General features: G+C 41.2%; 1 protein-coding gene across 3 annotated transcripts; it reads right to left on the bottom strand.

Annotated features, from left to right (window-relative positions):
* Positions 1-1,608: 1,608 nt before the first annotated feature.
* On the bottom strand, positions 1,609-10,226 carry spag6 (sperm associated antigen 6). Of its 3 annotated transcripts, XM_061805299.1 has the most exons (12): positions 10,096-10,226; positions 9,739-9,817; positions 9,576-9,671; positions 9,328-9,494; positions 8,553-8,736; positions 8,279-8,484; positions 3,857-4,030; positions 3,626-3,778; positions 3,352-3,543; positions 3,151-3,267; positions 2,919-3,064; positions 1,609-2,096 (listed from the first exon to the last, which is right to left on the bottom strand). In XM_061805299.1, exons 2-12 carry the CDS (start codon positions 9,761-9,763, stop codon positions 2,033-2,035), a joined length of 1,524 nt encoding a protein of 507 aa, XP_061661283.1. In that variant the 5' UTR covers positions 9,764-9,817; positions 10,096-10,226; the 3' UTR covers positions 1,609-2,032. The 3 variants fall into 3 exon arrangements, with proteins under 3 accessions (XP_061661283.1, XP_061661285.1, XP_061661284.1); XM_061805301.1 differs by lacking the exon at positions 9,576-9,671 and having other exon boundaries at positions 9,328-9,575; positions 10,096-10,154; XM_061805300.1 differs by lacking the exon at positions 10,096-10,226 and having other exon boundaries at positions 9,328-9,580; positions 9,739-9,876.
* Between the last annotated feature and the right edge of the window lie 1,004 nt (positions 10,227-11,230).

Below are 11,230 nucleotides of genomic sequence, written 5' to 3'. Positions count from 1 at the left end.
ACACAAGCGGGATGGGATTTGTATCCCGGTCCTCATCACTGTGAGGCCAACGCCAGTTGGGTCACCGTGTCTCCCTCCGTCGCCCATTTTAGGTCAATTCTGAGTAGTAAATAAAGTGTGTTGTGGGGGCGGGGGTCTATTTTTGGAAAATATTAATTGACAAAAAACATGTTTTGTTTTTTGGTTGCGTTTTTGGGGCCGTGGCGGTCCGTACTACTAATAAACTATATATCACAGAAATTTACGTCTTTTGTGCGGTTTCCAGTGGGTCCTTTTTTTTTTCTTAAACGCTTTAAAATAATACTTATCCCGATATGGAAAATAAAATTACTGTTGTAAGATACTGATAATCGTAATAATGGGAAACCAAACATGATGGCAGCACGTTGCGCAACTGTTGGAGCGTTGACCTCACCGTTCTGAAGACCGGGTTTCAAATCCCGGCGCCGCCTGTGTGGAATTTGCATGTTCTCCCCGTGCCTGCGTGCGTGGGTTTTCTCGGGGCACTCCGGTTTCCTCCCATTTACAAAAAACATGCATCGATTTGAGACTCTAAAATCGCTATTAAGTGTGATTGTGAATGTCTCAATGTGCCCTGCGATTGGCTGGCAACCGGTTCAGAGTATATTCCGCCTCTTGCCCTCCCGCAACCCTTGTAAAGATAAACGCCTCAGAAAATGGATGGCTAGAAACCAAACATTACGAAATTGGTGATATACGTTCAAAGTATTCTAACTTAGTTATAGCATACTGTGACCAGTATCACCGTCTCTCTCTCTCTCTCTCTCTCTTTCTCTCTCTCTGTATACATACATATATATATATATGTATATATATATATATATATATATATATATATATATATATATATACTGTATAAATCGACTTCTTTAACTCAAAATCTAACAGTAAAGATACTGACTTTCTAGTAGGCTATATACTACTTACTACGCTATACTGTACTATCCTCTTTCGAAAATAGTGTCACTCGTTAGTCAGGGAGATAAATTTTACTAAATTTGACTGCATTAGTCATTAAGAGTTCCCTATGATGGGCTGGCAACCAGTGCAGGGTGTACCCAACCTCCTGCCCGTTGACAGCTGGGATAAGTTCCAGCACTCCGTGTCCCTTGTTGAGGATAAGCGGCTAAGAAAATGGATGGATAGTGATTAAGATGGGGGGAGGAGGGGTTGTTTTTTTTTCATTATTGTGTAGATTTCAGTATAACTATAAATGCATTGCATGATGGTGGTGTACTTTGTGTTCCCTGAGAGGCTCAGACCAATAAGTTTATTTTTTCAAATACTGTAACGCCAATAAACATTTTTTTATTTAGTGTCAATGGGTTCAGTTACCATGGTCTCATTTAACTAGATTAAACCAGTCTATAATTTCAATCCATCCGTGCGTTTTCTTGTCCGCTTATCCTTGTGATTGTTGAGAAATATATCCCAATTATTATTTTTATCATTCAACACAGCCATGCCAAGCGTGATCGTTTCATAGAGCACGTTTCAAGAGATGGTTGTGAATGAATGAGGATTTTAAAATATCTTGTTTAAAGCAGAGGCGGAGATGCCAGCTGGTCGGCTCCGTGGGCCAGGACGACGAAACAAAGTGGGGAGCAAGCGTGGATCTGGATGCGAGACAATTGACAAAGAGCAGCTCGCCATGTGTCCCACAGCTGCTGTGCACGCGCACTGGCGCAGAGCACCCGAGCTGCATTGAGCAATCCCGACCGCCTGGAGGCACTGCATTGCTTAATCACAGTGCCTGAAAGCCGCACAACCTTTGCAAACATCATGAAGGGAACATTTCTAATGTTGTTCAATTAATGCGAATTGATGGCAACATTTTATTTGTTATTTAACATTTATCCTACTCTACAGGTATAAATTTACAAGATTGTCATGTCCATGCAGGTCTACGACATTTTCATGGTAGTCTTCATTGTTATTCATAATACATCCAGCGAGATACTGAACATTTGAAGCATAATTAAAGTAACATTGCATTGGGATTCCAGCGGTCTCAGGATAATTTAAAGTTCTCCAAGCGTTCCAACAACACCTCTGAGTAGCCAGGAGAGTAGTACCTGCAAAAGCAAACAAAAAATATATTTTTTGAAAAACATCTTTGTTTATATACGCATTTTAGCATGATTTCTCAATTCCTTAAGGTAAATGCGCACACAGATCCCAGGTGTTGCTCAAGGATTTTGTTGGGTTTTTATGGTGCTGCCTTTTTTTTTCATCAGTATTTCAAAACAAATAAAAGTATCATCTCAGTCATCTGTTCCCGTGTGTGTTTTCATCTTTAGTGACAGTCACCGGATTGAGTAACAACCAAATGAATATTACCTTTTCCTGGAAAGTTATTAAATGAGTTCTTTCTTCAAACCAACACAGGAAGTTTTGCATCGTCAATGTCTCTCACCAAATATTAATTTGTAGCTGGTGATTTGAACAAAGAACAATCCAGATGTACAGAAACACTTAACCAAGACCACTCGATTATAACACTATCCAGCGAATCATAGGCCACAGAGAAACAAACAACCATTCACAATATCATATGAAGAGTTCAGACGCAAAAGCAGATGTATCCATTTTTGTTTCTGTTGATTCTTTGATTTATATATCATGTACATAAAATATACAATTTGATATTATATTAATTAAAGAATCAAAGAATCACAGAAACAACAAAAATACATTTATAAAAATATATACTTATATATTATATAAATACAATATACATTTAGATATTATAGAAATCAAAGAATCTACAGAAATAAAAATGGATATATCTTCTTTTGCGTCTGAACCCTTCATATATAAATTGAAATATGTAACTTTATTTGTGCACTGTGCATTTTAGTTTAGTTTGAACTCTCCTAAAGGACAAGTGTGAGTACCTGACTATCTCCTCTGGGAAGCAGCTATTGATGGAATTAATGTGTTCCTGCAGGACAGATCCTGGCTCCGCCTGGATCTCTTGCACTTTCTTTAACCCTCCGCTGGTCACGAATTGACGGCGAGCCTGACTGTCATGAGGTAGCACCTACGATATTAGAGAAGCACAGAAATGAGATTCCATAGTCGTGGGCCTCGGTAATAGCTGGTTTCCAGTGGCTTTGGCCGACTCACCTTGCTGAACTGGCAGACGACATGTTTGATGATGTTGCTCGGTGCATCGTAGAGGAGTGATTCAAGCGCCGGCAGGAAGGTACACTTCTGTAGGATCATCTTCAGAGCTTTCTTACTCTAAAGCAAAGGATTTTTGTGTATTCAAATCTAAAAGTTGATAAGGAGAGCACCAAAGGATAGGAACATTTCTTAAAACCAGACTTTGTTCTGCAGGTCTTCTGAGCTGTTGGCATCCATGTAGAGTTGCAGCAACTTGGGCAACAGGTTGGCGGTTGCGACAGCCTTGGCATGCACCGGCGTGTGATGTCCTATCTGGCCTATGCACCAGGCTGTGACGGCCTTGATGTGATGTTGTGTCTCCTCCGACAGACAAAGAGCCAGCTGCAACAATCCCTGCAAGGGTGGCAGGAAACAAACCATTACTCAGCTGCTCTGTGACTCGCACTCAGAGCCCAACGAAACACAGCACACGTACTTGGGAGAGAATGACAGCCATAGCCAGGTTCTCACTGTGGGCTGCCACATATCCCAGCATCATGATCCCAGGCAACCTCAGACTTCCACGGCACTCGCCAAGGTAGGTGATCACTTCAGATGTGCCGCCGCAGTTTACGATGACCTGGGACAGCTACAAAAACAGTGAAACGTCTAGTTCGTGTGGGGTTTTTGTATGTGTTGGTGCTTGAGTGCCAACAGTGTGCAGTACCTCAGGAGTATGTTTGACCACCTCTCTCATCAGAATGGTGACATTATTTTTCACACACTCGTCTGGATCCCTGAGGCACATCATGGCTGCGGGGAAGACGTCAGCCTCGATCACCATTTCTGCCAGGCAGACCGAGTGTTTGCTAATTTGACCTAGAGCAGAGAATACCTGCCTCTGTAGAGACAAAAACAGTTTTTTCTTAATGAGGGCGGCAACTCATTTACCTCCCATCATCTCATTTGGGGCAGTCTACTTCTTTCCAAGTCAGAATGAGAAGTCCAACTGTTTCCCGTAACACAGCCTCTGACTTGAGTTGCTCACTCTCATAATAAAAACCTGGCAACATACATTGGAGACATAGTTGGTTCAGGCTTGGATGTGGGCCTCATCAGGCACATGGAGAGATAAAACCCGTAGTGGTGCTGCAGCACCAGCTCCCGTGGGCCTGGATGAAAAACAGCACCCTTTTACCTTGGAGCCCCTTTCGTCATCCATATTTAAAACGTTAACAGAACCTACCCAATTTTTCATGAATTCCCCCAAAATGATTTTCAAATCAGATTGGTATTTTGACTTCTTGTGAGAATTCCGGCCCTCGCTGATCCACAGTGCAAGTTGTTGCCATTTCATCAGGTGTGTGCAGACACTCTACTTTACCTTTACCTGTTTTGTAAGTAGATTTATTGACTGTGTCAATTGTGTTCATCTTGTTTTAATTGTGTGATTCATTTTGGCAATCGGAGGTTTTTTTTTTCCGCTTTGTTATGGGTTTTTTTGGACTTGACCCACCTGTCCCCAAAAATGTCTGTGCATATCCTTGGTCCTAAGTGTTGGTTCCCAAACATTAAAGAACAAACCAAAAAAAGCTAACTACGGTTACGGGCATGCTGGAGGCTATCCTAGCTATCTTTGGGCGAGAGGTGGGGGTGTGGGTGGAAAACCGCAGTAACGGGAGGAGAAAACACACACAAGCATGGGGAGAACATGCAAACTCCACACAAGGAATTGTGGACTTGAAGCCGGTCCTCAGAACTTTATGGGCGGATGTGCTAATCAGTCAGGCTACATGTCACAAACTCCCAATAAGAGTCGACATTTTCTCCTCCACGTCCAGTTACAATTTGTACAAACCCAATTCAAATGACGTTAGAACCTTGTGTTAAATAAAAACATGATACTACACAATGATTTGCAAATCATTTTCCACCTATATTTAATTGAATACGCTACACTGACAAGGTATTTAATGTTCAAACTGATTGTTTTTAGCAAATAATCATCAGATTTTCTGGCAGTAACACGTTTGAAAAAAAACTGGGCTGGGGTCATATGTACTACTCTGTTCCATCACCTTTCTTTTACAACATTCAAATAAACATTTGAGAACTGACGACACTAATTGTTGAAGCTTTGTAGGTGGAATTCTTTCATTCTTGCTTGATGTACAACTTCAGCTGTTCCAACTGTCCAGGGTCTGTGTTGCGCTTCATAATGCGCCGCGTTTTAAATAGGAGACAGGTCTGGACTGCAGACTTTTTGTACAAAGCCACAGTTTTAACATGTGCAGGATGTGGTTTGGCATCGTCTCTGAAATAACCAGGGGTGTTCATGAAAAAGATGCTGCTTGGATGGCAGCATGTGTTTCTCCAAAGCCTGTAGCATTAATGGTGCCCTGACAGATGTCTAAGTTACCCATACCATTGGCACTAACATAGCCTCTTACCATCACAGATGCTAGCTTCTGAACTTTGCGTCCTAAACAGTCTGGATTGTTCTTTTCCTCTTGGATCCGGAGAACCTGACGTCCCCGATTTCCGAAATCAATTTGAAATGTGGACTTGTTGGACCACAGAACACTTTTCCACTTTGCATCATTCCATCTTAGATGACCTCAGACCCAGAGAAGCTCGTGCCATTTCTGAATGTTGTTGATAAATGGCTTTTGGTTTGCATAGTTGAGTTTTAAGTTGCGGTAACGCATGAAGCGCTGAACTTTAATTACTGACATTTGTTTTCTGAAGTGCTCTTGAGCCCATGTGGTGATATCCTTTCATTTTTTGATGCAGTGTCACTTGAGAGATAGGTGATCAATCCGTTCAGCGATTTTGATTGTCCGTTGAAGTTAGAGTTTGTCCTTTTTTTTTGGCAGCCCCAAACCAGACTGATGGAGGTACAGAGTACTGATTGGATGACTGCTCTGTAGAACTGTTTCAGCAGCTCTTGTGGAAGGCTGTGCTTCCTCAGAATCCACAAGAAATACATGTCCAATTTTATGCCCAATGATGGCCCCTACCTGTTCCCAATAAGCCCGTTCACCTGTGGGATATTCCTGATCAATCCTCAACTTTCTCAGTCGTTGTTGCCACCTGTTACAGCTTTTTTGGAATGTGTTGCAACCATAAAATTCTGAGTGAATGATTATTTGATAAAAACAACAAAGTTTACCAATTTTAACATTAAATATCTCATCTTTGTACTGTAACTAATTAATATTGGGTTGATTTGCAAATCATTGTATTCTGATTTTATTTATGTTTAACACAATGTGGCAACGTCATTGGAATTGACTTTGTAAAAGTAACAGAAACTGCACCCTCTTGTCTGATGGTGTGATACACTGCATATTTTGGTATCGATTCGATACAAAGTAAAGACATGACCATTATCACCAATACTGATACTTTTTAAAGGTACATGCATTGTCAAACTGCTGAATCTCAAATTTTACATCCTTTAAGTATTTTTGTGAGATTTTCTTCATTATTTTTCTTACTTTTTCTTACTTTTATTTTAGGGTTATGATTATTACTATTATTAAAATCCCTGAAACCTAGGGCAGAATTAAGAGAAAGTATATTGGCAAGGATAAAATACGTTTTTGATGAAACTAAGAAAACAGTAACAAGACCATTTTTCCCTATTCAATGTCATGCCTGGATTTTTTCTCTTAAACATTTCCAGTAACTTTATTAATTTAGAAACAATTTCAATTAGATTAATGTATCACTCAACATCAAGGTCCCAACATTATATTATGCCTGCACAACATCAAAATGCAAGCGGGGTGAGGAGCAAATTGGACCTGCTCCATGCTGAGACAGAAACGATAAGTGCGTAACAGTAAATACTCCTTACAAGCCCGAAACTAAGTCTACTGTATTGATATTTTCATGCTAGTATTGATCTGATACTGATCCTGACTTGGTATCAATAATACCGATATTTGGATCAATACACTTAAGTGCACACATAAGTAATACTACATATATGCTAGTGCTACACAGAAATCGCAGTATGGCCGCCAGGCGCGGGCCATTAAGAACATAATTTGCGTCATGTCATATTTGGAATACTCGCCACTGGGAAGTGTTCTTATTTGCAAAAGATGTGATCAGCGTATTCATCCTAATAATTTTAATGTTAGATGTTCTGTGTCTTGTTACACAGTATTTTAAGTTGAAACTGTCATTGGTGTTATAATGAAAGAGTTGTACAACCTCTGAAACATTTTTTCCAAAGGAAATAATGTAAATTGGTTTGATCCGTTCACAACAATTGAATAATACATTCCCGTGTTAATTCCTATTTATGTAAAATCATGTACAGCCTGCATTTAAACAATAAAAAATGCACAAACTTAAAACAACTTAAATGTGCATCATTTCGCTTTTTGGTGGCGGTGCGATGACTTGAGAAGGAAGAAGTGAGTGTTATTCCAAACTCACCCTGCGTGATTTGATTGCATAATCATCCAATAGCTTCTCCATTTCTTTTATTATTTGTGGCCTTTGTTTTGTGATGCTCGTCACTCCTTTGGCAACACTACCTACTATTTACATTTCTACAATAACCGAAACGTTCAAACTCTGAGGTTCCGGTTTAATGTTACCACTGTATAATATGTTGGAAACTGTAGTATTCTGTTTCATAAGGCCAATGTGTTTATTTTTGGGTCTTGCACACCTGCAAAAAAACACTGAGACTGAAAACTAGTTCACCGTCTCATTTTGTTGGCCTACACATAAAAAGTGCTTTATTTACCTCTTTTTCATTTTTCAATGATTTTAGATATGTTCATAAAATGTTGGTTTTCAAGTTTAGTTTGTTCAGAAGATGTGCCCACCAGGGCAAGAGAACATCATCAAGAGTTTTACAAACAAGCATCCCTAGAGGTGAGAGAGTGAGGATATTGGTAGAGGGGTGCTGAGGACGGAGCTCCCAGGCAAAAGAGCGAGAGGAAGAACAAAGAAAAGGTTGAAGGATGTCCAAAGAAAAGGTTGATGGATGTTGTGAGGGAGGACATGAAGACTCTGGGTGTTAGAGAGGCTTGGATGGAAAAAGATGATATGCTGTGGCGACTCCTAATTGGGACAAGCCGAAAGGAAAAGAAGAAGAATAAGAAGATTCCTCCAAGGTCCTTACCCTGAGTTTGGTGTCTGGGTTGAGGATCATCTGCGCCAAATGTGCAATGGCGCCAGCTTCCACAACAATTTGGGCCAGTTCTGGTGTGTGTTTGGAGATATCGCTGAGCACAGAGGCCGCGGTGCGTTTTAGGGCGATCTCAGGCTCCAAGAGGCATAACACAAGCATGGGGACTGCGCCTGCATCCACGATGGACTGGGACAAGGCTAGAAACCGATGCACAGGCAACGTTAAAATGATTTCTCAGCCTCATGACTTAAATTGTAATCTTTACCGTCGTTATGTCGCGCAATGAAGCCCAGGGCCAATGCGGCAGCTTCCTTCACTCCGGGGTCAAAGTCCTCCAGGCACAGAACGAGTGCGTCCACCCCTCCGCTGGCGACCACTGCCTGGGCCAGCTCGGGAGAGTGTTTGGACACCGCACGCAGCACAAACGCAGCTGCTTTCTTGTACAATCTCTGTAAATAAACACAGATATATAAAATAAGGCTTTCAGCATTACAAAATGCACAGAATAAATATAGGGCTAGGGATGTTCGAAAACATTTTTTTTTTCAGATCAATACCAATTTGAGTAGTTACTCTTGAGTACTCAAAATATCTTTTTCTTTTTGAACCCCCCAAATTTACTGCCCTTTTATTTTTTAATGACAATAAAATTGTGCTCTAATCTTTTGCTGCATTACTTGTATTTTTTTCTACAATTGGCTCACATATTTTGTTATCTTTCTCATGTTTTATCCAACGAGTGTAAGATTAAATGACTGTCTCACAAATGCTAATTCAGCAATTATATAAAATAAGTTAAGTTTACAAGTACCTTTGGTATTTTTTTCAGCATTTTGAAATTTCTTGCAAATTTTAATCAATCTCTGTCAATGTAGTAAGGGCATTCTAACAATTAGGTGACTTGCATTTTTTCTTTTTCAATTTAAATTTGACCTTGGCAAATGTAAAAAGTGTGTGAGGTGACATTGAGTGGGGTGATGTGCAGGACCTTTCAGGTCGTTGCCAGCAAGCTATGCATTTGAGAATCTGACCCAACTCACATTCTGGATGGTAAGCGAGCGGATGAGCTGCGGCAGGATGTCTTCCTTGACCAAATTGTCGGCCAGGTCAGCGTTGTGCACCGCCAGGCGTCCCAGGGCCAAGGCCGCTTTCTGCTGGATGCCAGGAACCACATCCAGCATCAGTGGCCGCAGCATGGACATGACGCCTGCGGGGGAGGCGGAACGAGGGGGGCAGTGCTGCGGACTCAGTCACTGCTCTCATGTTGCACAGGAACACAGCTCCCTACCTGCTCTTTGGAGGATTTCAATGTTTTGGGGCCGGTCAGCCAGATCTGCAACTGTTTGTACGAACTGCATTCTTGATTTATTATACTGCTCAAAAACTGCGGCACACAAACACAATCGGAAACACAATAATTTTACGACAGGGGGGGGGGGGGGGCGTCTCACCTTGGACGATCTGCCTTTGAGTCATCGTGCCAGCCGCCAACCAGGAGGATTTCCACAACAGTTTTCAAACCTGTGTGCACTGATCCAAACATGAGTGACGTTATTGAGCAGCTCGCCTTGCTCGCTTTTACTTTTTTTTATGCCTCAATTGCTGGCTCGTGGTTTGAAAACGGTTGACGAACGCGACGTCGAAGCGCAACAAGTCCACTGGTGCTTAGCGTCAGCACACTTTTTTGATTTTATGACAAAGAGAAAAGCCACCACGCGTCGGCATGTCGAGCGTATGCTTGTCAAGCGTGAAGACAAAAATTTTTTGCGTGTGTGTTTTTGGGCTCTTTAGTCAAACGAAAAACTCACACAAACAAGTCTCCGACGGCTTTTCTTGGGGATCTTTTCGGTTGACACGGAGGTGAGTCTGCACATCGAGGAGCTGCTGTTTGTTGGCAAGTGTTCCCATGGCAACGCTAGAACGCCTCTCCAAAGGTCGCCCATTTGCACAAAGTTGTTGCTCTTGCTCTGTGTGTGTGTGTGTGTGTGTTGTGTGTGTGTGTGTGTGTGTGGTGTGTGTGTGTTTGATTTCGGGGTAAATACTACTTTAATAAGTCTTAATGCAAGATAATAATATGTGTGCACACCACAACTTGTATTATCCTTCAATTTCATAATTTGAGGCGTTTCGGGGGTTATTTCGCCTCTTGTGATCGCTGACTAAAATAGATAATGTAATTGCATTTTCCTAATAGGACTCCCATTTACATACCTAAATAAGTTTTAGAATAATATTTTAAGTTATTCAACAGCACCAAAAAATACACATTTCGTTTACGACGTGCATGTTTGCAATCCACAATGGCAGCAAGCCAGTTGCGGGGAAACTATTTTGGATTCTGTTTGTTTTGAAGGCAGAGCTTGACGAGAACGCGCGGGCGCCCTCTACCGACAGCACGACGACCAGCAGGCACAACAAGGAGGAATAAAAAGATGCCTGCCAAAGAGCAGACGTCATCGCCGAAACCACGTGAACACCAGCCCACAGTACTTGACGTGAGATTTGCAAACGTCTCCCTATGAACAAAAAGTATATAAATGCTTCATTCGAACAAGGATAACTTAACAATTGAATGCTGTTTTGTTTTTGTTTTTTTTTTGTCATTTCAGAGCCAACCGCAACACGAATGCTGCAAGAAAAGCCAAGTCGACTTGAAGACAAAATCGTACCACAGCAACGTTTTGCTCCTGCTGAATTTATGGCTTTAATTTAGCTCCACTTTTCTTTGTTAACTAGTATGTTAACGTCGATCAAAGCTAGTTTGTCTTGTCGCTGCATGATGACAGTAATCGTGCAGGATAGGAAACGTTTTAGTCCAGAACAGCAAAAAAAAATTGCAAAATTCAACTTGACATTTTTGTTATTTTGAATTCAGTTTTTTCCGATATTGCTTTAACGAAAGAGATTGCAAAATACAGAGTTTAATAAACGTTAACAATTGCT

This window comes from Syngnathoides biaculeatus, chromosome 19 (genome assembly GCF_019802595.1).
Source record: "Syngnathoides biaculeatus isolate LvHL_M chromosome 19, ASM1980259v1, whole genome shotgun sequence".
Lineage (NCBI taxonomy): Eukaryota > Metazoa > Chordata > Actinopteri > Syngnathiformes > Syngnathidae > Syngnathoides > Syngnathoides biaculeatus.
Note: the sequence above shows the minus strand (reverse complement) of the source record. Positions and strands in the feature narration are given on the sequence as shown.

Coding starts and splice junctions, on each gene's coding strand:
- spag6 (XM_061805299.1), bottom strand. CDS start 9,763: ATGACTCAAAGGCAGATCGTCCAAG. Junction 3,779..3,856: donor TGGTCAAACATACTCCTGAG/GTACTGCACACT, acceptor CTGTTTTTGTAG/CTGTCCCAGGTCATCGTAAA. Junction 3,065..3,150: donor TCGTCTGCCAGTTCAGCAAG/GTGAGTCGGCCA, acceptor CTAATATCGTAG/GTGCTACCTCATGACAGTCA.